The sequence below is a fragment of the Centroberyx gerrardi genome, chromosome 3 (genome assembly GCF_048128805.1).
Source record: "Centroberyx gerrardi isolate f3 chromosome 3, fCenGer3.hap1.cur.20231027, whole genome shotgun sequence".
NCBI lineage: Eukaryota > Metazoa > Chordata > Actinopteri > Beryciformes > Berycidae > Centroberyx > Centroberyx gerrardi.
The window spans coordinates 6,813,486-6,839,001 of record NC_135999.1 but is presented as its reverse complement, the minus strand read 5'-3'; the positions used below and the strand labels follow the sequence as shown (position 1 = coordinate 6,839,001).

General features: G+C 44.3%; 1 protein-coding gene across 1 annotated transcript in view; it reads right to left on the bottom strand.

Annotated features, from left to right (window-relative positions):
• plppr2b (phospholipid phosphatase related 2b) overlaps window positions 1–21,295 on the bottom strand; it is a 39,860-nt gene extending 18,565 nt beyond the window's left edge. Inside the window, exons 1-3 of the mRNA XM_071913642.2 lie at window positions 21,171–21,295; window positions 16,944–17,051; window positions 1,366–1,554 (exon numbers count right to left, since the gene is read on the bottom strand). Coding sequence (XP_071769743.1) covers window positions 1,366–1,554; window positions 16,944–17,051 — 297 coding nt within the window. The 5' untranslated portion in view covers window positions 21,171–21,295. The remainder of the gene's footprint in view (window positions 1–1,365; window positions 1,555–16,943; window positions 17,052–21,170) is intronic.
• Window positions 21,296–25,516: the final 4,221 nt, after the last annotated feature.

Genomic DNA, 25,516 nt, shown 5'->3' with positions numbered 1-25,516 from the left:
ATGCGCACACAGCATCACATTTCAGTGTTAGTGGAGGAAGAGGATGTGCGCTGTCATCCACCCACACACTCACCTTCACTGATGTACTGAAACTTACAGCGTTTTTGCCAAGTACCACACAACTACCACACAACCCACTCCCTCTTCCTCTCTCTCCTACTATCTCTGTGTCTCTCTCTGTCACACACACACACACACACACACACACACACACACGCAGCATTCTGCTCCAAGTCTAATGTAGTTAGCACATCAATACGCTGGTCAACCATGCTGTGTTTTGGTCTAGTCTTATGGCTCCAGTTAGTCATGACGGCCCTGAGAGGTCACTGCTGTTCTGCAACACTCAGTCCAACGCTGTTAGTTTCAAACACTCCCAGTCTAATGTGCTGTTTGTGTGTGTGTGTGTGTGTGTGTGTGCAGTATGTGTGTTGGAGTGTAGTTGCATTTGAGCCTATGTGTTTGTGTATGTGTGTGATTGTGTGCTTGTGTGTGTGTGTGTGCGGGCGTGTGCGTGTGTGTCCTGCTCTAATATGTGGCCCGGAGACAGTCATGTCGTAATGCCACTTAACTGTAGGACATCAAAGAGACAAGCCCTGGGGGACAAGACAGAGAGTCAGACAGACAGAGCTTTGATGAGGATGTGAGGCTATGTTTCATTATTAATATGCTAGCCCACTGACAAGAAAGTGCAGCCACTGCAATGGAATTCAATACATTTTAGACTAATAACAAGCCTCGGCCATTATAATATTCATTCAAAATAAAAATAGCGCTAGCGTGGCCTACATAATGGAATTCAATTTGAATGCTTACTGTACAGCTTATGTTCCATAATGCATTTTCTAGTCTCAAGAACAGCAGGCAAAAAAAAAAAAAAAAATACTAAAAAGAATGCAGCTGAATATTGATGCTTAATTTGTGACCTACAAACTGCAATGCTGTATAGATGTTTAATTATTCAGCATGTTTCAATATGCATTTTTAAGTCAACAAGAATGTGTGGTGGAAATAATGAATCTGAGCCTCATCTTTTGCATGGAATGGAGTGGCTGATGTTTTATTCCATTTCAACAGCGTGCAGACTTTGAAATAAGGACCCACACTCGGCACACTGTAGCTATCTCTGACTGCTCTATAGAGGACAAATATAGTGCCCGTTGCCATGGTTATGACAGCGAACGCATCCACACAAACAGAGCGGAGAGACCACGAGGATGCACAGGATACACACCCACACACCTCTCCCTTGTTTCAATCCACAAACGCCACGTGTAGATGAGGAGGAAGTGTGTGTGTGTCACATGTTTTCGGGTCGTCCGTGCGTGTGTGCGTGCATGAAGGTCTGGTTCGTCCCGGACTTACCGTGACGGTGGGGATGGCGGTGACGAGGGAGTAGACCAGCACCGGCGGCGCCTTGCTGTCGTCCTCCGGTCCCGGATAGGGCTTGGAGAAGGCTTTGTCGAAACAGAAGAAGCCCTGGACGTGCACCGGGAACGTGTCCGTGTACTCAAAGTAGTACGCCAGCAGAACGGTCCCTGCCATGATGACCAGCTGGAAATAAAACATATTGGTTCCCGCTTTAGGACTGCATCCACAGGAGAGTGTAGGAGTGGAGAGGAGAGGAGAGGAGAGAAGTGAGGAAAAAAAGATATTATGAGGGATGAAAAATTGTTCAAAAAGGAGAGGTTTTTCCTTTACAGAGCACAATGATGGATGCTTCCGTAGTGTGTAAAATGAATCAAGTGTGCATGGAGAGATAGTGAGGGGGAGAGGATGGGAGAGAGAGAGCGAGAGGGAGAGAGAGAGAGAGAGAGAGAGGGAGGGAGGTAGAGATGGAGATGGAGAGTTACAGAAGGAGCGCGAGAGAGTGAGACAGAGAGGAAAAGAGAGAGTTGGAGAGAGAGAGAGAGAGAGGGAGAGGGAAAGAAAGAGAGACAGAGAGATCCCTTCAGCAGTGTCAGTGTGCAGAGTGGGAGGGGAAAGAAACAAATGGAGAGTGATCAAAGAAAATACGGCGGTACTGTATGGAGGAAGAGAGAAGAAACTGAACAAGGAGGGGAGGAGGAGGGAGAGCTGAGAGGGGAGGAAGAGAGAGAGAGAGAGCAGAACAGACAGATGGGGCGAGCGAGCAGCGAGGAGGAGAGGAGGAACAAGACTGGAGAGAGCGGAGGGTAGGACAAGAAAGGAGTGTGTGTGTGTGTGTGTGTGTGTGTGTGTGTGTGGCATCTACTATTCGCTGAATCTATGCATGAGTTAGGTTGTGCTACACCACACACACCACTATGCTGCCATTTAAAATAGCAGCTACTGTACATACTGTACTGCAAACCATGATGCATAAAATTTTACCTGCATGTACATATAAATTAGCAATGACAGGTGTGTGTGTGTGTGTGAGAGAGAGAGAGACAGAGAGAGAGAGAGAAAGAGAGAGAGAGAGAGAGAGCAAACATGATAAAAGTGCATTCTAAATATCTAAAAAACATCAAAATAGTGTCTTATCTGATTCTGCAAGGATATAGATGAGACAGATGCGCAAGTCCTGTTTATTAATTTATACTTCAATAAACAGCACATTACTTCACCCAGTTCTCCACAGAAAAAAAAAAATCCAAGTGCACAGTAAGCTTCTCAAAGTCAGTAATTGAAAACTGGAGTTTTGTGCAATATTCCTTTGGCCATGAGGGAAAAGCCTACATGAAAATGACAAGTTGAAAGTTGGTGTAAATTGAAACATAGCAAACTGATTAGTCTCAGCCTTTTTCTGCAATCTAAATGTTTGCTAGCTGAGCTTTACTTGCACTGTGTTGGACGGACGAATTGATCAACACAGAAACATGAGGGTGTTACTGGCTGACTGAGCTGTGGCTCCTGGCTGAGGGGCGTGAGGCAGGGAGGAGGCAGCAGAGACCGCTGTCGGGGACTATTTATGATTTTCAATGTTCTTTTTCTTTAAAGGTGCTCACATGGAGCATTTTAACATAATAAATCATAATTAAATATTATAAATTATGAATTACCCTAAACAAATGAGGCCATTGCTGAGAAGATTGGCAGCCTCTACCAGCCCCCACACATCATTTTACATTGTGTGCCACCCAGCCTGCATAGTCTTCTGAAATTTCACAGAGCACAATATCTTAAAATTCAACATGCTCTGTGTACGAAAAGTAGGAGAAAGACATTTTCCCATCATGACAGGATTACATGAAGTATTTGTATTCGTATTTGTATAAATCTGGAAGTGGGCGGGGCTTAAACTAGAAGTGGGTGTGGTTTAGACTTAAACAAAAAATCTCCCAAATGCTTAGTTTTGTAACCCTTGTAATCACTGCCATCGCTATTGCTGAAACATTGAAACATTAAACTTGTGGTTTTACAATGACATCAATAATAATGAAGTATAAAAGCAGCAACCTAGATGTTATGTAACCATAAACATAGGCTTTTGCACAGCCATTAAAGACCGTAGTCATAAACAATTACAAAAAGAAGAATATATCCACCCTGACATTTCTGTGTGCTAGTAAAAACTGCATGAACACTGGGAGGCACTAAACAGTCAGTTATAAGCACCTTCATTATGAACTACTTTATGCAATGAACTGTGCATCCTGCCCACCTTCCTGTGCCCCTACTCAAGTTGTATTTTGTGAAGAACCATAGTGCAGAGCGATGGGGAGACACAACATCCTGCTGTACTGAACAGACTTAGAGGACAGACAGGGATTCAAACCAACTCCCCCTCCCATTTATAGGCATATTATTAAAACAGTTTTAGCGAGTTTTTCTTATTTAACCATGACCAAAGCCTTTCAAAACCAAATTGTTGTATAGTTGCCTAGCCTTAACCCTAACCAACATTGTTTTACTTGCCTAAACTTAACCGCTAGTTAACCTTTTTCACTGGACGAACAGATGAAAATAGCATGTCCAATTCATGCTACTGCCACATAATACAATTTGTGATGGAGGAACATAATCTTCACATAGTTTGTGTCCACAACACATTTCAGAGTTCGTGCTCATTTTACAATTTTTTTTGTAAAATTTTGGTGCAACTGTGTTGGATTTGGCAGGAAATCTGCTTCATTGCTTTACGGCACAAAATAGCAGGTTCTTCCAGCACAAATGGATCAGCAGATGGCAGAATGAGTGAAAACCGATGCAAAAAAATCACTTCCAACGTGTTTATCCTCTTCAGTAAAGTGAGAGAAAACAAACACACATGGAGTGATGCCAGAGAGGGGGAGAGGGGGGACAAACACGTAACACTTTTATATGTGATTAAGACTGCTTTATTAGATAGTTCACAGTGGATAGTGACTGTGAACATGGGAGAGAGAGGCTGACCTGATTCAAACTCCTGACCTCATGCTCTGCTGCCAGACCTGCTACTCTGCACCTGTTTCCTCTTCCTCTTTTCCACAGAGTCGATGAAATGCCGTGGCGGAATCCAGGAATCCATCTGTAAATTCCCACTGCATTGTGTAGGCTTCGTCTGTTATAATCCATTTGTGGGAGCCAGTAGTCTTTGGACTGTGGGTCCCTGGTGTGGAAAGCATTACGTGCTGGAGGAACGACATAATCACTTCCAACCCAAACGCCTTTAGGGCCTCGAGCGTCAACAGTGAAATCATGAGGGACGCACAAACAGGCACACACACACATCCACACATGTAACACTCAAATATATCCTGATACACATGCTGGAAAACCATGTAAAATCAGCCAGCCTACAGTTTATTTATAGACCAAGTATAGCAAGCGGCTCATTCCTCCATAGCTTTGCATGTCGGTTTCAAGCTACATTCACTGTGTGGGGGTGTCGATGTGTGTGTGTGTGCCCGTGTGTGGGTGTAGGTCTGTACGCATGTGTGTGTGCATTCCCTTGTCTAAGCAGGAATTCCGACACACACACACACACTGCGTTGAGCATTTCCTTCCATCATTCATTCCTCTCTTCTCAGAGCTACAGAAGGCTTGAGGGAGGGAGCGAGGGAAGGAGGGAGGGAGCGAGGGAGGTGTAAAGAGCGCAGGAGGGAGGGAGAGAGCGAGGGAGGTCTAAGAACACCATCAAAGTTTAAACAAACATTTGAAGAAGACTGTGGAAAAGCTCCCTGGGAGATTATGCATGTCATTTTGCATCACTTCTGCCATACACAAACATTCAAAAAACGGCTGCGCATGTTGACTGCGCTGTCAGTCGCAGCGCTCCAACAAGCAGATGTGCAGAATAATACATTAGAATACACGCGTTCTAGTCCAAAACACTTTATATTCATATTGGAAGAAGATTACCACATGAAGATTTTCATTAGATAGCTACTACATATTTATAGTACCATAATTTGTTGTAAAATTACAACCACAGTAGTAGTATCGCTGTAATAGAAGGTGTCATGTTTTTAATATGGTGGATTTTAGAATTAAACTGCGGGAATTTAAGGGGTGAAAGGGGATATTATACTTATACAGATACATACAAATTAGGAAATACAGCCTCCTTATTGATTATAGATTTGAGCAAACAAGATTCAAGATTCATGATTCAACATGTGAGGGAAAGCGGCAACCTACCTGCCTGCCATCCCTCTTCCCAAACTTGAATAAATAAGCCACAGCCTGGAGCCACAATCAGTTTGTCTTGATACTCGTGAATATTCATGAGGGTCAGCGCAACCTCAAGTTGATGCTTTCTAATTAGCACCGAAGCACATCCTGCTCAAGTCACCTTGGAATATTCACTCGCATTAAAAAAAAAAAAAAGTGATTTCTGAAGCATCATGTACAGTGTGAACCTACTGGCCCGGGGGCTGTGACAACCTCCGGCTGCAGGCGGTGTCACGGAGGGTCACAACAGGTCCGCATCATTCTGTCACATTAGTCGTCTCCACACAGGAGTGTTACCCGGGGTCATGAGGAACACGACAGCCGCCTCGAGGCGCTTGTCATCGTAGAAGTCACTGGAAGTATACTTTTCGCAGACTTTTGATGCAGCCGGCACGCTCCTGTGCCTCTCGATTCGAATAAATTACAACCCGACGTGTGAATGAACCGTTCCAGCTCATAACCTGCATCAAAAGAACAAACTTTCAAACTTCACTTCTAAAATTGATAGTAATCGCCTTGCTGTGGCTCAAGCTACTGAGAAGAAACTGGAAATGAGCTGATAGTTTTGACTGAAATTTTCACCACTGATTGGGATACAATCAGTGCTAGGCTTACAGGAGTAATTACAATCAGCAGACCTCCCCAGGTAATGCTGATGCTGATCACACAAAGCTTCTGCTGGCTAAGATGCTAGAAGTTGAATTCATCTCTCTCTAGGAAAACTGACTTTTTCTCAGTGACTTTCCTCTTGAAGACATGTAGTCAGAGGTGATTATGCAAGCGATGATTCAGAGGAGGATTTCCAGGTACTTCTCCGACAAGCCATCAGTCTCTGTCTGTCACCTGTGATTCATTTGGTGGCCCGTGCACCGAGTCGAGAGCCCACCTAAACTATTGTTCCCTTCAATATGCGTGAGCAAAAGAGAAGGATTTTACTGTTTTTGATTATTTTTAGTGAGGCTTGGGGGTTTACTTGTTGTCTGTCCCAGCTTTCCCTATTAATCAAGCAGCTTAATCCAAATCTGTATTGTTCCTTTGGGAAATTTGGTTTGCGTACAGGGTTTAAAATAAAGCCCATACAGTACCAAATGGCCACATCAAATGCCATGCAATCATACATTGACAAAATTGCCAGTTGGTAAGAGCAGAGTGGGAGTCCATGCAACGCAAAGAAAACACTCATCACTGTAGAATACAAAGATTTCATCCAGGCACAAGAGGCTGCATCATTACATGTGCAAATTTTTAAGAAAGCACATCAAAGGAGCATTTACTTTGCCACCAATTTCTCAGATTGTCTTAAATTTGGTCCGTGAGTTTCGGTTTCAGTATTGACTTCTCAGCATGTGTTTCTCAACCTACAAGTTCCCCGACTTTTTCCTTTTTCCACCTACAACCTCTGACAGGCATCCCATTCATCACACAAACACTTCACTTCACATCAAAACCACAACAGAGCTCGACCTATTTTAAGAGAGACTTCAAAAACCACACACACACACACACACACACACATACACATACAGACACACACACAAGCGTGCTAATGTATATCTTCACACCATTCCGGGGCATAATTAACTTGACAGTCGCGACTCTGAATTTATCTCAAGCTAATTACGCTCATCCAAGATGACCCTTGGCTAGCTGTGCCACAATAACATGCCGACTCACATTAGGGCCCTCATTATCAAGCCAACATACAAAGAGCATGTGTCCACTCTCATGAAAAGCCGGTATTAACGGAGGATCCTGGAGGCTCAGCTGCCTGACACATGCATTTGCGATGCTATGGGTTTGAGTCCGGCTCACAACCTGCGCATCACCCCCCCCTCCCCACACACACACACACTACATGTATTCTCATTGAATACCAGTGTTTCCCCAATGATTCTATTCTTGGCAGGGTGGAAAAACTTCTGAAACGGCACTTAGACCATCAGATGACACTAAAACTCTCCTCTGAAACCCATACTAATTAAATTCTTCAGGTGGGTTAACAGCTCCTTAAGGCATGCAGCTGTGCTGTGTACGATCACCCTCCCCTCCTACTACACTATCATACTATCTGATGAATGAAAAATGGCTTAAAACATCAGTTTTTATCAAGTTGAACTAATTTCTCTGAAAGTGTGCAGGATCAGTTGGTTCAGTAGTGTAACAAATAAATCTGGATCAGCAGTTTGTGTGAAATGACAAAATAAGCCATCTTTCAGTTTTTTTTTTATATCATATTTTATATCATATTAGACTTTGCCCCTCAGCTCTCTTTCACTCCGCTTCGTCTCAAGAGACTTGGCAATTTCAGATCAAGCTCACTGAGTGCATTCAGCCACTAGCCACTTCTATCTTCCAGCCTTTTACCTTACAGAGATTTTTAGGCAGTTTCCCTTTAGAAATCAGAAGCGTAATGCATTCTGTCCACGCATATATTGCTGTTGTTGGACAAAAACAATGTATCTGCAAAAGCACACTGTTCAGGAATGAAGAAAAGGATGCTCATTTTCTCATTGAAGCCCATGCATTTTTGAAATTATGATAACTTCCAAGGGCCCGTGGGTCATCAACACTCACTCAAAACATGAATGACCTTGTAAACTTTTAACTCAAGCACGAAATGGAAAATCACCGAAATTATACTCGCATATTTTGTTCCTGCGACAGAACTGGCAGATCGGCATGCTGGTCTCCAGTGATTTGACTGGAAGGTCGATGCACTGGATGTGACTGTCAAAACGTACTCAATCCTTCTTCCAGTGTCTGTGATTTCTCATGCCGGCACTCTTGTGAGCACGCCCTGCACCCCGGATTCTATGCTTATATCAGTGCATAGGTGTAGGTGTGTGTCAGGTTGTATGAATCACATATGGCAGATTTGGTGCAGCCAAGTCAGTGGGTGATTTCAGCAACAGGAATGACAAACGAGGGGTTACGGTTACACAATGAAACCCAATTTGATTTAGCTGCTGGATTCTGCCAGCATAAATTTAGCCACAGGACTGAACCAGAAACAGCAGATTTAAGATGATGACCCCTTTCTGGCTGACCCAGTAAACTGAAAGGACTTGTAATTAAGGTCTCATGCTCATACCCCTGTACTTCAAAGGAAGGAAATAAGTGAGAAAATGAAAGAGACTAATATGGCACTGATATGACAGAGACAGAGGAAAATCTCTAGACGTTAAAAGCCCCTTAACCACTCTAATATTTAGACTTTGACTTGGAGCAGAGTGGGGAAAGCAAAACAAAACTATTCTCTAGTGTTATGGGTAAGGAAAAGGCTTTAGCATCACTGATGTCTCCTGGGGCCAAACTGTGAGCTTGCACATAAGTGCCGCATGTCTACCCTTGGCCTATGTGGAATGGCCAGATGGCCCAAAAGTCAACTGATAAAGTCAAATGTGTTTACAGAGGGTGAGAATGTGTGGACGGAGGCTGGTGTGGAGATGACAGCGCCCCGCGGAGAGACGGCGAATGTCACAGCGCCCAGGATGAACCGCAGACATGTGGCTTCGCCGCGCATGGAGCATGTCAGATATGTTTGTGAATGAGGAGAAACTGAAGAGTGAATGGCAGGAAATTGAGCCATTCTACACACTTGCACACTTAAAGAATGCATCCTTTTTCACACACTAGTGAGTGCAATGTTACAGGTGTTAAAGATGTGCTAACAGCAACACATGTAGACAATCTAAAAATTAACGCACTTCCATGATGTCATCACTAACTATAGCCTACTATTTTTTTTTTTTCGTTTATCAGAATATAGAACATACAAACGTATAAGCAAACATAACACTGAAAGAAAAAAAAAAGAAAAAATACAAGGTAGAGACATTTAGACCAATTTCATGAGAGGTAATTTGGACAGAATCAATTCATCATATTTGTATTATAATATATCTAACCCTAACCCTTTCCATTGTTGAAAAAGGCCAGGTTTCAGTGTAGTCAATGTAATACTGCCAACTTTTCAGAAAGCAGTCATATTTCTTCCTTAAAATATATATAATTTTCTCCATGGGTACACATCTATTCAATTCATTCATTTCAAAGTCCTGAAAGGTGACAAATAGGCTTCTATGTTACTGCAATGCAGTTTTTTTGCCAAGCAAAGAGCTACTAACCATACTCTTGGAATTAGGGTAAATGGCACATCTACCCTGTAATCAGCCTCAAATTGATATACAAATGCGATACAAAACTTTATTTTTCCTCTCGACAGAATACTGAAACATGAAATCATCTGCAACCGAAAACCTCAAAACATCAAAAGAGCGCTTTCAACCCCAGTCTCAATCAGATCGTTTTCAGATGGCTTGACAGGGGAGGCAGGTATCCTCACACACAGAAAAGATGCCCAAATTACCATGAGATCAGGCTGTAACACCTCTGCTCCTATTGGTGAGATTTGATTTCCTGATGAGGTGGAAGCTCCCATAATCACTTGGTTAGTGTGGGTGAATATTCCACAGCATGAGGGTTAACCAAGGTGTCAGTGTGCCTCTCCAATTTTCCGGCAGATGATTAAAAAAAGCCAAGGTCTGATCTTAGACCGGTGCTAATGGAACACACACACACACACACACACTCTCTCTCTCTCTCTCTCTCTCATCTACTTAAATCACATGTAAATGTTTGAGTAAGAAGCAGAAAAACACACAAGAGTGATGGCATCAGCATGGATAACAAGTGATTGAATGGGCTTGACTGCCACCTGGTGCCACGGGATCGCATTGCAGCACACTGAGCAAGACCAGTGCAAGATGAATGAGCTGACTGATGGAAAAGAGTGGACAACCCAGAGGGGTTCGAGCCAAAAAGAGAGGTCTGGGAGAAGCAGAGAGAAAGAGAGAGGAAGAGAGTGGAAGAAGATAAACAGACAGATAAAACACTTAATGAGACTTTAGTACATCACAGAACGCACCGCTGCAGAGCAGAGCACGCCGCTGGGAAATAAAACAGAGGGAGGTATAGCGGAGAGAGAGAGAAAAAAAAAAAGCATAACAGGGGAGGGGGAGGTGAAAGAGAGCAAATGAGGATATATGAGAGAGTACGAGAAATTGAGAGAGAGAGAGAGAGAGAGGGAACTGGCGAGAGAGGTAGAAAAGAGAAAGAGGAACAAGGGAATAGCAGAGGATCAAAGCGCACATTCATCTTTCGGGCAGCCACATGCCCTTCCCTCCTCCCTCTCTTCTCTTTCTCCTGCGCCCGCTTTTGTGTCTCTGATTGCCGGGTGCATTCTGTCACAATCGCTTGCTTATCTTTAACTCGTCGCTTTTCTGTTCGGTTATCTGTCCAATCCATCTTTACCCCCGGTCGTTCTCAACCCCGCTCTCTCTGTTTCTCTCTCTCCTCTTGCTTTACCTCCTCTCCTGTGTCTCTCACTCACTCTCTCTGTCAGTGTCTCTCCCTGTCTCTCTCTCTCTCTCTCTCCCACCCACACACCCCCACACACACACACTCACACACTGTCTGTCTTTCTGTATCTATTTCACCGCTTCACTCCCTGTCTCCCTTCATCCATTCTTCCTCCCCCCCCCCCCCCCCCTCTTTATAGTGACAGCAGATAGATACAGGCAGAGCTTCCTCTTACTATAGGGTACAATACATTTCCATGAATAGAGCATTGAAATGCACGGTACCGCTGCTGCTACACACCGAAGAGCAATCACATAATTCTACAAAATCCCCAATCCTCAGGCACACATGCCCCCGCATCCTACTAACAGGGAAGTATGAAAGCACATGCAGCCTCACGCATACAAGCATGTTCACTGCATAAAACCCTTTAGTGCAATTGAAGGGTTTCATTCTCAAAACACTCAACACTGTATATGCAATGATTATGTAATGATTACCCGATAATTCCTCAGTGTTTCGGAAATAAAGATGATTGCACTCTTTATAGTGTTACTTTTCAGGCATGAAAATAGCTCATAACTTCAGTAATAACTTTTACTTTCATGTAAGTGGTCGTTGCATCAGAGAGGGTGTCAATTTCCAAAATGAAGTGCATATCTTGATTTCGGAACGAAACTCTTCAATTACAATCGAGGCATTTGGCTGAAACTCTTATTCAAAGCGACTTGCAGCCAACAGTGAGAACAAGCCTGCGTTTGTGAATCCTGTAACTGCAGCTCAGACAGAAGCAAGTGCAAGGGACTCTATCATATCTTGCATAGGCAGTTTGATCCGAGACACTTACATCTCTATTTCTGACATAGCGGAAGATCATTTGGCCGCGGCGCCGCAGCCAGGATAGGCTACTCTGTTCAATATTTGCCGATGATATGAGCCTGCATTGTGATGTGAACCCGCTGGATGCTGGGTCTCTCATCCCTCCCTCCCCTGAAGTGATAACAGGTGGGAGCCAGCCAGCTAACAAGTGTTTCAAACATCCACCTAGTGTGCTGAGAAATCCCAGTGCAGCAGACAGGCAGGCAGGTGCTATTCATAGAGTCTGGGAGATAATGAGGGGAAAACTGTGGAGAGAATAATGCAGGAGTGTTACTGTGTCTCTGTGGCGGTGTGTGTGTGTTTGTGTGTGTGTGTGTGTGTGTTGGAGGGAAGGAAGAGGGGAGGGCGGCAGAGAGAGAGAGGGTGTTTTTGTATTTGTTAAAATGCACATTAAAAAGTAACACCAGAGGCTTAATCAATAAGAAATTCAAGTACAAAGCAATCTGCTGAGGGACATGATAAGAACAGAATTGCTTTCTCACGGCTCTCTTATGTCTCTCTTATGTGGCAATAAGAGATGATGGTGCAATGATGGTGTATGAGATACCCATAGAGAGGTTAAAGAGAACGTGCAGCAAATGGAGACTGCCGCACTATCTTAGCAGTGCAGCACTGTATGGGAAGTGGGATCTTGATTTACCCTTTATCAACATCTACAGAACTTCAACTCTGCAGAAGTAACTCTGGAGCAAGTGTTGGAGATAGAACGCTAAAGAAGCAGTTTAGTGAGCATAATTGGTGCTTAGATATAGGGTAGAGGATGTAGGGCAAGTGCAAACCTGTGCGGAACAAAGCATCTTTAGAGAAGAGGAAAGGTAGCAGAACAAATGCGTTGCCGGGAGGTAGAAACAAGGTGTGCTGAAGCAGTGTCAAGCTCGGCAGGGGAAACGGATGAACTCAGCACATGTAGAGGGGAAGGGGCTTTGTTGTAGGGAACTGTGGACAATAGTTGCGTTTTGGGATGATATTCATTAATGGAGCAACCTGTGCAGTGCTGCCAACACACCGAAACCTCAACCGGCGAAGACTCCCGCAAGAAGACACAGCAACACTTAAACATGTCCTGTCAACATGCGAGGTAGCTCTTTCCCAAGGTCGATGCACTCAGCAGCAAACCAAGCGTTGAAGTGCCTGGCAGCTGCGACGAGGGAACTGAAACAAACAGAAATGCATTCTTTAACTGTTAAGGAGACCGAACCCTACGCATTAAATTGGTTTCGTATGCGAAGAGGAACAAGTCAGGAAAGACTTATTACTGAGCAAGCACAAATTAGGGTGGCTGAGGGACGCGAGGGATTGGGAAATGCGAGCGGACGTAGACCAAGAGCTTAGAGCGCCATCGGAGATAGTCGGCATCAGCCCAAGACCTGAACTATTACGTGGTCCGATGCTCAGCGGCAGTCTGTTTACTTTACAGAACACGCTTCGCCGTGCCATGGGAGGGTGCGGTCGACGAGGCATGAGGACGGAGCGGAGAGGAAGAGGCTTAGATACACTGGAAAGCCTGGCTGCACCCCGCGGAAGCCGGGTGCCATGGATTTGGAGCCACATCCATTAACACAGTTATCACATTTTATTATTATGACTGCCTCTACCACTACTGCTATGACTGCACTACACTACGCTGCCTCAAACCCCACTTGAAGTCGCTCCATGAGTATTATTGTAACTCAGCAGTAGTACACATTTCCACAGTATGCCCGCCCGGCCCAGATCAACCCAACCCCCCCACCCCCACCCCCCACCACCACCACCACCACCATCCCGCTCACCCCCCAGTGTCTAAAGCGAGTCAGGAATCCGTTACATCAAAATGACTTTTTAAAGAGGGTCCTTTGAAGCCATGCCTCTGTTAGGGACCGGACCAAACTCTCATGCGGCTTCGCAGCATGACAGCAGCGGCGGCGGCGGCGGCGTGGAGCGAGCGAGAGCAAGAGAGAGAGGAGTAAGAGGGAGAGAGAGAGAGAGAGAGAGAGACTTATCTGCTTTCCATTAGGTTGTTTTCACCCCATGCTACTAAAAGTGAAATTGTGTGTAATCCTCCTCGGTTCTAGAGGAAGCCGATAAGGCCAGTTCTCACATTTTAATCTAGAGGAAGAAGAAGAAGAAGGGGATGGGAAATGATGACTATGAGAGACGGAGGGAGGCCAGGGAGGGGAGGGAGGAAAATATGGAAAGGGGGAACCGAGCGAAAGAGAGGCAGAAGAATCAAAGTGAGTTAGATATGGCAGATAGGCAGTGAAATTAAAAAAGAACGATGGACAGACAGTAGGGATGAGAAAGTGAATAAGAGAAAATGCAGACATAATAAGAAGGGAAGAGAAAATAGAGAGATGCAAGGAAGAGATTGAGAGAGAGAGGGAGAGAGCAACAGACAGTGAGACAGAAGGAGAGAGAGAGAGGGAGAGAGAGAGAGAAAGCAACTGCGAGCAAGAGAAAGAGAGCAGACAGCATCGCGAGAGAGGGAGAGGAATACGACTGGGCATTTTGAATTGAAAAGAAATGGGTAATGAGATGCTAATGTAACAACAAAGGGCTGAGTGCCCTCCGGGGGGAGCTATGCTACAGCAAGCCGCTCAGTATGAACACAGCAGAGAGGGGAATTGAATTTAAAAATGCCCTTTATTAAACTACTGCAATGCACACAGATTCATTCAGGTGCATATGCAGTGATTAAAGTCAAACCAGATTTACATCATCCTGCCTCTGGCCCTAAGAACAAATAAAAACAACAGGCACAGCCCTTGAGAGCGGGGGGGGGGAGAAAGATTAAGATGACAAAATGGAGGAAAAAAAACAAAAACGGGGGGAAAAAAACATCAAAAAGAAAAAGACAATGTGCCGACATCCTTAGCTGCACACCACACACCCCTCTCCAGAGACTCTATGTGAGGCCTGAAAGAGTCCATGTTACCCTCCGGTCTATGATGTGCATGCTCTCTGAAACAGTTCTGTCATCATCAGGACATGGTCTACTGACCCGAGCCTTCAGAGAGAGAGACAGAGACAGAGAGAGAGAGAGAGGGAGAGAGAGAGAGAGAGAGAGAGAGAGACAAGAATATGGATGAGAAGAAGATGGGGCTCTTCCAGAGAAATGGAAAGAGAGAGGAAGAAGAAGAAGAAGCAGCAGTGAGGCAGACCCACAAGGAAAGATGGAGATGGAGAGAAGAAAAGGAGGAGAACGGGCCTCTTTGCAAGGAACGACAGGCAACTGAGTGGGAGGAGATGAAGCTTTAAGAGTAAAGGAGAATAATGGAGAGATCCACGCAAAAGATATAATTACACAAGGGAATGAGCGCTTGAGAGGAGTGATGCAGAGGATCTGTATAAAAAGAGTGACTGGGCAGTACTCAAGAGACCGTCAAAGAGAATACTAGAGGAAGCTGGGAGGAGCGCTACAGACAGATATAAGCCTAGAGATATTATAGGACGCACTATAAAATATTAGAAAGCTGGAAAATCATTATAACAAGTCCTCAAGAGGATGTTGAGAATGAGCCAGTACCAAAGCACAATGAAAGGAAATAAAAGCAAGCTTAAGATTGTGGGGAAAACCTTAAGGGATTGTGGGATATTTATGCTGTAAAGAGATGCGGCGGTATCGGAGGTGTGTTGAGGGGGAATACTGTTATGTGAAAAGAGAGCAGGATTCATGTGACGGATGCAGCATAAGGAGCAGAAGAAAAAAAAAATAGAATACGCTCTCAAGTGAATGTTACTAATGAGTGAATGAGTACATTGAAAGAGAAGAAGAGGAAGAAAACACCTCCGGGGGGTTCACATAAGGAGGTGGAGCGGTATTGCAAAAGATGCAGTTTTCTAAAGACAGTGTACAAAAGCAGCATTTATAGAAATGAATTGAATGGGAAAGGGCTAACGCTGAGTGAGACCACCAGAAGATGTGTGTTTACTTCATTTTCTCTCAACTGGTGGGACAGAAAGACATTCAAACCCACCCGCAGCTGTCGTGTTTGCCCGTAGGTTATTTCTGCTATAGCAAAATCTGAAATGCTAACATAGCCGGTTTTGTTTCTCTGGCACCATTTGACTCAACATTTTTTTCAAACTATCGAAGAACAAAACCCTACATTTCATATGCTACATCTATTTTTTCACCCATATAAGAATGCCACAGCGTATCCAATGGCTAAATTCAAACGCAAACGCTGAACGCTAACGCTAAAAATGGCTAACTCGGCTCATTCCGCTAACGTCGCTGTAGCTCGGAGGACCCGCAGGCTTCGGGCGCGCTAGCAGTGCAGCGGGCTAATTGGGTTTCCGTTCTTAATGAGCTCCAATTAATTAGGAAGCGCAGCTGAGGCCATGAGCGCTCCACCAGGTCATTTAGGGATTACAGAGAGAGACGGAGAGTCGTGGGAAGAGTGGAGGAGCGGAGGAAAGGAATCGAGGAGATGCGCGAACAAAAAAGTCACTCAAGAGGGTCTTTGTTGCAAAAAGTACCTCAGGAATATACCCCCTCTTCCAGCTTTATCATGACTGATCTGTAAGCGATTCATGAGCTGAAGGTAATTACCTTATTGTAACGATTGAATCAAATCAGTCATATCTGTTGAGAGCCAGTGAACTGAAAACAGAGCCCGCTAATTTGCACAATCTCCCGTTTGACACTTTCATTGTCATTGTCACTGAACTGTCATGAAAAAAAAAGTGTGAAATGACAAAAGAGGAGAGATGTGAAATGAAATATGTGAAATGGGCAGAAGAAAAGAGCAAGGCAGAGGCATTCAGAGGCAGAAGGCTGTAAAATGTGTCCAGCACATTGCTCTGATCGAGTGACTCAACCTCCGAGAGCTTTCTAAGAGTTCCAATACCCGCAACGCCCGGGCAGGTACCAGTTCGCTTCAAACCACGTTCAAGTACAACCTTGCTTCATTTACCCGGCGTACTGCCCAAAACTCAGCCTTGGGTTTGGGTTCATGTTTACCAAAAGCGAGGACCACACTGCTTTCAGTAAGGTTCAGGTTGGAGCAGGCTTACATTTTCAGACCCGAGTCAAACTCTAAGAACACAACCGATGACCATTGTACATCATTTCCCGTCAGATATAAATCTGTCCAAACACTCACCTCCACAAAGAGGAAGCAGGGCACGATGTAGGTGCTGGTCTTCTGCAGACCTCTGTCTCCAAGGTTCCTCAACGCTCTCCTCTGTCCTGATAGCCGACTGTCAATCATCTGTAGGGGAAAAGTTCAATCTTTTGTAAAGCTTCATTCTATTGGATTTGCTCTCTTTGTGTCAAATAGAAATGCTTGGTGTAGAGCTACTGTACAGTAAGAAGAGAGCGCATTTCATATCACCCAAAAGCTAAAACTGCAGACTGTGAGCTTATAATTATACGTTTCTATGTGGGTGGAGTGCAGTTCTGAGATATTGAGCATCAAACATTTGACATACCAGTTGGAAAAATTATGTACTTGCGATCTTTTTAAATATTTAACCCCAAAAAAAAGGTTCTTCTTTTTATAAAATGACACCCCACAAGCATAAAATAACATTCAAAGATCATGAAGACGTGGGATTTTACTAAAAAAGCCACATAGAAATAAAATAAATACAAGCTCACGAAATGTCACTTAGAGACGCTTTTAGGAGATGCTCCATTAATGCGGCACCCACTTTGCTGACACTGTGACAGCAGCCAGGATGATATTCCAGAGCTAAGAGCACATTATCTGTTGTAGCGCCAACTAAGAAAGAAAGGTTATTTGGGTAAAAGGTCACACGTTATTTGTATAGTCCAATGTTGATACTCAACCATCAAATGACTATAATATGTCACTAGACAGTCTACTGAGTTTCAGGTGAAACAGTACCCATTGTCTGGGTTAGGATTCATTTAGGGTTCGGGTTAGGAATGGGATCAGTGTTAGGGTCACATCTGTAGAGAAGTGACTCAACATCTACTTTTTGTCACCTGATAGCTGAGTATCAACATTTGACCATCCAAATAAAATGGTACCGGCTAAAAAATCATAAGTACAAACTGTGTAAGAGAACAAAGTAAGTCTCTCATTCATTATCAATGGGCCAACTCAAGGAAATGTCGCTTAATGATTCACATATTGGAGGTCAATATGGCCATGTGTTGTACCACACAAGACCTTCAATCACAATGAGTATAGTTTAAACTCTCTGAGGATCTTGTTTGTAGAGCATTAATCTGGAGTGGATAATGTGTCCTCAGTTCATTGATAAACCAAGGATCTGTCTTCAACACTACTGTTGATGCCCTTGCTTCACATAGTCAGTTTTACTGATAAAAACCGTGTCAGAGCAGCGAGAGAGAATCCTTTTATCATCTGTCATGAGTAGCAACACCACCTATTTTTATGCACATGCACACACACACACACACACACACACACACACACACACTCACCCTGACACAGAGGTGCCCACAAAGATACATGTACATTCCACATCATACTTCAAAAAGTTGCACACACACAACACTCACAGGCACATGCGCACACACGCACATACACACATACACACCCCAGTACTGGTAGACAATCAAAAGAATAGGGGGGAAATGAGGTTGAAAGGAGGAGAAGCAGAGTGGAAACAGAGCAGCGATGATCAAAAACAAAAGCATGACAGAACGAGATAAGAGAGAGACAAAGTCATGACGCAGATGTTCGGAGACTCTTCAGAAGTAAAGAGGGTGGGGTGGAAGCAAGCACACTCAGCAGTGGGAATAACAGCAACTGGGGGAATACAGGTGGAAGTTGCAGAAAAACAACGCCAGTCCCCCGAGCTGAGCTCAACTCGAGCTCGCCGGGCCGAGAACCAAAGAAAACTGGCATGGGAGGGAAAGACGGAAGAGGGTGGGTGGGAGGGATGAGGAGGTGAAGAAATGGGAGGCCAACTCCGTGAGATGCCCAGGGGGGTTTCGGACACGCAGCGGGCGCCAACTCGCGCTCAACAGTGTCGGCTTGTGCTCTTGCGAGTTTTGGGAACACGTCAAAAGTAGTTTTTATTCCGCGAGACATTAAGTTTGGGTTCAAATGCAGTTCTTCTTTGATTCAAACAGCAAATGTCATTTTTCTCAATACCGTGAACTTGAAAATTGTCTTCTTTGTCAGTCATAAAGAGAACGCCTTTAGCAATCTTGGAGAATTCAATAGTTTAATTCGATTCATTCAAACAGCAGCTTGGTTCGCTCCTCAGATATTGAGCCTATTCCCTCATCTCCTTGACAACAATTATCTCGCTGACTTTATGGCTGAAGGCAGTTCTCTGCTGCCTTGTCAGCCCTTTCCCCAAATCAATGGCCGTTAAGGGTGAAAGGAGAGGAGGCCAGTTCACAAGGTTGGAATGCGTCCATTCCTTCATAGAAACCTTTCAATGATACCTTCAAACATTAAATCTATGTTAAGGACGCAGTGAATGGAACCACATTGTGAATGTTGGACTAAAGCCATTCCTTCAAAGCACTTTTTCCAACCAAAAGTCTTCAAGTTGAATTATTCATTCCTGTTAATCAAAACACAAAGAAAATATTGTTATTTAAGATGAGGATCCAGAGTGTATAATTGTATGCAGGATATTTTAAGGAGAGCAGGGAACGAAACCTATTAAATATTGCTGGGACAAGCCTTATAGAGCACTATATGCATTAATGACTAAAGCATTAAAGATGTAATACTCCCAAAAATTGAATTCACAAAGTATTACTCCAACATTTCATCTCATCTGGAACAGCTTAATCAAACAGCATTTTTTTTTTTTTTTATATACCTCTTACACATAATTGAATTGTTACTAGACTTCTGAACTAAGAACAAGCCTAAATGTACAAAAATGAGAAATCTATGAACTAAGACATTTTACACCTATTCTTACAAATCGATTGGTAGCAAAAAATTTGAACAAATAAATGGTCGATTTTACAGGATAGCAGGTGACATAAAATAGTCGGTTCCTAAAATGTCCACACTCCTACAGACCAAGGATGCAAGGCTCGTCTATATTTTAGAGACGCTGAATGATGATCCATCCAAATTTAACATGTAAGATTTTGGAATAGAACTCTTTATTTCTGGAAATATCTCCCGGGGTGCTGTCACAGCGTCCACAAACTTGGATTCCCATTATCTGGCAATGGAGCCGCTCCAGGCAGTGACTTTTCCACGTCATAGACTTCTCATCACGGCTCTCTATTTATAGCGTAGCGTGAGGCATGTTTATGGCCGCAAATGGTTGAAACGTCCAAGAATTTCTTTCAAGAATGCTCTTTCAAGGTGTCTTTCCACCATACACATCTACACATGTGCACATACAAGCACGCACACACACACAGTTCAATGGCTGGATTCAGCCAGCTTCACAGGCTACATGCATTGTGTTTAAGTGTGTTAATTATTCATGCTGTGGTTCATATACTCGTTTTCACCCCCTCTTTCTCCACCGCTGCCTGTCTTTTCTCAGGGGAGACACTATCCCACTATTCCACTATAACTACAGGCTTCTATAGTAGAGCCATAGCCACAACATGGAGTGTGTTGGTAGGTGAGAGAGAATGAATGTGTATGGTGTAGGAAAGAGAGAATGCATCACACTGTAAGGTTCTGTGTGAGAGACTGTTTGTATCGCAGGAAAACATGCACGCATGCACACACACACACACACACACACACACACACACACACACACAGGCGGTTGTATGCTGTATATATACAATATGGACCCATCTCACTAAGCGGTGAGAAGCAACCAGGCATAAGGCTGGCATGACTGATTGTCTCTTGTGTTGCTGTCCATGCCGTTCACTATGATGTGCATCCTGAAGCTTCGCGCTGACACAACGGCAATAAACGACTCAAAGACCTGCTCATTCCCACTCGCTCTCTCACTGACACACACACACACATGCACACACATGCACGTAGTGACATGCACACATACGCGCAGATGCATGTGCACGTGCACGCACCTGGCTCAGGCTCAGTCGTCTTACATGCACATACAGATAATGACCCAGTACTCTTTAAATGCCAACCTAGATGTCAGTCCAACAAGTGGTGTTGCACAAGTGATGCATGTAAGAGAGCATGTGTGTGTGTGTGTGTGTGAGAGAGAGAGAGAGAGAGAGAGAGAAAGAGCGAGAGACTGAAGAAAGAGAGATACTGACAGAATCCTGCTGTGCTGCACCTCAGGTTCAACAATGTGGGTCAGGGAGATGCACACACACACACACACACACACACACACACACACACACTGACAAACCCCTTTGAAAAAGAAGCAGAAGAAAGAAAGAAAGAGCACTAAACGCTTTGCAGAAGTCTCACCTTAAATCTCTGTATGCTGCAAGCTGCTACTCAGTGACCATCGCCTCCTCCGAGCCCCCGGTCTCTACGATGACTTGCTCCTCCAGCAGACTCCCATTCCGCGGCTTCGTTGTGGTCTCTGCTCCGCTCCGCTCTCTTCTCCCCCTCTCCTCTCCTCTCCTCTCTGTCAAAGCAAACCACCCCGCACCTCCGCTGCTCCGCCGGTGAGAAGCCCTCGGCGGTGAGTGTGAATAGGGAGAGATAGAGAGCTTGCCCACTGCCAGGCACCCAGCCTCCAGCCAGCCTAGTCTATATCTGTCTGCACTCTGCCGCTAGGTCGCTAAGCTAAATATGATGATCTTCAACAGCACTTCAAGGCTAATTAGTCAAGTGATGGGATCCACAGGCTTGGCGAGGGAGGCTGCCGCTCAGCGCAGTTGCCGGTGGATACGGGGAGAGAGAGAAAGAGAGAGTGTGGGTGCGTGTCTGCGTGTGTCTGTGTGTGTGTGTGTGTGAGAGAGAGAGAAAGAAAGAGAAGGAGAGGGAGAGAGGAAGAGAGAGAAAGAGAAGGAGAGGGAGAGAGGAAGAGAGAAAAAGAGGAGAGTGGGATGAGGGGATAAGAGAATGAGACAGCGGGAGACTGGGAGCAGAAGACCCGGCGTGTGTGTGTGTGAGGGAGAGAGAGAGAGAGAGAAAGAGAGAGAGAGAGAAGGAGGGACTGTATGTGTGTCAGAGGAAAAACAGTGGCTAAAATAGTAGACACGGTGCACTTTAGTACGCTCTACCCCAGGAAACCACTTTCATACTTGAGAAGGCAGACACCATGGGCTCTGTGAGAGTGTGTGTGTGTGTGCGTGCGCGTGCGTGCGTGTGTGTGTGGGTGGGTAGGTGTGTATGTGTGCGTGTGTGCAATTATGGGAAAATGGAAAGAGAAAGTGGGAGAGTAAAAGCCATAGAGAGAGGAAGTGAATGTGTAGGTACAATATATGTGTGTGTGTGTGTATGTGTGTGTGTGTGTGTGTGTGTGTGTGTGTGTGTGTGTGTGTGTGTGTGCATCTGGGAGCAGTGTGTGCGTCTGCACTCTGCATGAATGACAGTGTGAGCTCAGGTGAGCAGCGAGCTCTGCCAATCCACCTCAGCCCCCGGACAGCAGACAGTGGGTTAATGATGCATCGCCAAGCGGAAAAGTGGGACGCATCAGGCACCGGCACACGGCCCTATGTGGGTCAGAGGCCCTCAGGTGCAAACTCACCAGCAGCTTTTGGCACTGTGTGTGTGTGTGTGTGTGTGTGCGCGCGCTTTCAGTGCATACTTGCGGGTGTATGTGTGCGTGTTTGTGCGGGTTTATGTGTGCACGTTTGCCTTTAACAAACTCTCGGCTTCCCTAAGGACTATATATGACCATAGGCGTGTTTGTGTGTGTGTGTTTTTGTGTGTGTACGTGTGCATGTATGTGTTGGTGTGTGTGGTTTCCTGTTCATGCATGCTGCAATGATACCAATGAACATAGGCAAATTCCCTAAAGGCATTGTTGCAAAATTCTTTCTGTATTTGGCTTGTGCTGCAATAGAATACAATACACAATGCTAACAGACCTTGAACACATGCAAGCCAAATCCCACTCACAGTATATACTATATTCATTTGAAGATCACAGCATATGTATGCCTTCAATATCAATGTGCTAAATATGACACTAATTGGAATATTATACAATGAGTGTAAAACGTGTTCATGTGTTAACATGTTAGGAATGTAAATATCATTTCTTTACACATTTTATAAATGATATGCAAAACATGGGTTAACCAGAGAGATGACATCCTCCTCCCCATCCTCTTCAAATCCTCCTTTGAATAGAGGAATAACTGGTATAGGGTAGTCAGAGTGTGACATTGGGAACAGAAGGACAGGGAAGAGGTAGGGCTTACCACATATTTTCAAGTCAAATGTGAGAGGAAACACCGTTGTAATTCCCCCCTACCCTCTTGCTGAAAGCTTGAGAGGAACCCACGGACCACTCAGAGGAAAGTGTGTTTTTTTTTTATTATTGAGACTGATGGATAAAGTCATGAGGCCGTCACAGATTTCATAGTTCCCATGGTAACTCTGCATTCATGGAGTGGAATGACAGACGAGGAAATGCACATACACAGAAATACACACACACACACACACACACACACACACACACACACACACACACACACATACTCAAACATGCACACACACACACTGGGTGAAACAAGTACCACTTAAAGAGAATGGCCTTGCTCACAGACTATTGAATTCCCCAATACCTGAGTGACACCTTTCTAGAAAACCTCTCACAAGCTCTCATAAAAACACTCCCAATGTAACCGTCCTGTTCCACTGCTGACTGGGGGGACAAAATAAATCAATCTACAGAAATTGAAGTTGAAGACTAAATCATACGGAATTAAGCTAAAAAGTAAAAGCCTAACATTAACTGTCTCAGTGCATGATAATTATAATTAATCTACATTCTGATCTACAAAAGCTCAAAATCTGAGATAAGACAGTCTAGTATCAAATGTGTTAGGGTTATACTTTGGTGTCTTCTTCTTCTTCTTCTTCTTCTTCTTCTTCTTCTTCTTCTCATTATTACAATTATCACTACTACTTGAATCGACCCTGGAGCCCATAAAACCCATTCCCCATTGTATAGTTTCAATAATGCAAAGCCATAAACGGGAAAATCAGCCGCTTTGTATAAACTCCTAAGAAGGTTAGATTTTGGAGATACAAGGTTATGATGCAACGGCGGCGATGACCTAAACACCACCTGGTTGCTGTGAGGAGATAGAAACTACCGCAGTATATTTTAGTGACTACATTAATATCTGTCTTTTACAGCCTCCCAAAGGACAGCTATATTATCCGCCCCATCACTTTAACTCATGCTTTGCAGGTGTGCAGTTTTCAATACCGTGTCGTCCGTGATGGTGATGCCTTTAGATGTGCCTGTCTGGTCCTGTAGAATAATGTATACGATAAAATAACTCAGGTGGCATCATGCATTAAGACTGTAAAGAATGAGAGGAGTTGTCAAAGTCAAGGACAAAACAGGGAAGGTATAAGACACCGTAGGACTCTGTAAATAGAGCATGCACACAGGGGTGGGCGTGTGTAGTCTGCAAACAGATACACACACACACACACACACACACACACACAGACACACACAAGTGCGGTCATGCACACACACACGCATGCACACACATATCTAGCATTCCTCTCTCCTCTCTTGAGTTTCTTTCACACGCACTCCTACACATATGCACGCAAACATACACATACAAGTGTGCTTGCATTTTCCCATTCACTTATAGGGCGCCAGTGTGGCCAAGTGGTTAGAGAGACGGCTTTTCAGCTGGAGGACAGGAGTTCAAGCCGCCTTGTCAACAAGCACCTGCCCTGTTTAAGTGTCCTCCAGCAAGGCATTAACTCCTCAGCACCTCGAGGACTGCTGATCTGTAGCCGAGCCTGAGACTCTGACCTCCCCGGAGGGGGCGAATAAGAGAATTTCCCTACGGGGATCAATAAAGCGTCACATTACCATCATATTGCTCTCATCTCCTCTCTAGTGCACTGCATGCACACACACATACAGAACACACACTCTATTTTTCCTTCACACACACAAAAGCACATACAAATACAGACACAAAGCACTGTTTAGGAGGTGCTCTGCTCATACGAACACACACACACGTACACAAGGACACACAGTATTGTCAAGGAAAGGCTGGTATACACACACACACACACACACACACACACTGGCACACAAAGAGACAGAGATTCACACTATTGTTGAGGGGAAGGCGTGTGATATGAGTGCTGTGAGCTTGCAGTATTTGGCTGTTCATGTGAAGACTCTCTCTTGTCTTGGGGAATCAGAAGTAGGCCGAGTCAGTGGATGTGCTCATTTCATACACTATCACTATGGATCACAGCCAAGGACATTCTCGCTTTAAATTGCCATGCTAGGGAATTTCAGCCATAAAGAATTAATCAGATTTTTAGCAAAATGGGATTATAAAGAAGATACAGCACAGGTCAGCTAGGCTGTAATTTATGTGGCTAAAATACTGACCATCTCTGAAGACATTGTTACTCTAGTGCTCCGGGGGTACATATCCTAGATTTGGGCGAATTAAAAAAGCAATTAAGAGCAAGAAATTGAGCCTAGAGTATATTGTAGTATAAATGAAATATGAGTAAGCTATAATGAAATATACATAAAAATAGCTTGGCCTAGTTTATTTTGTGAAGCTATAGTTGAACATAGACTTGCGCCTTTGGTCTGTCCTTCCTTTCACTGTTGAACAAAACTTTGTATC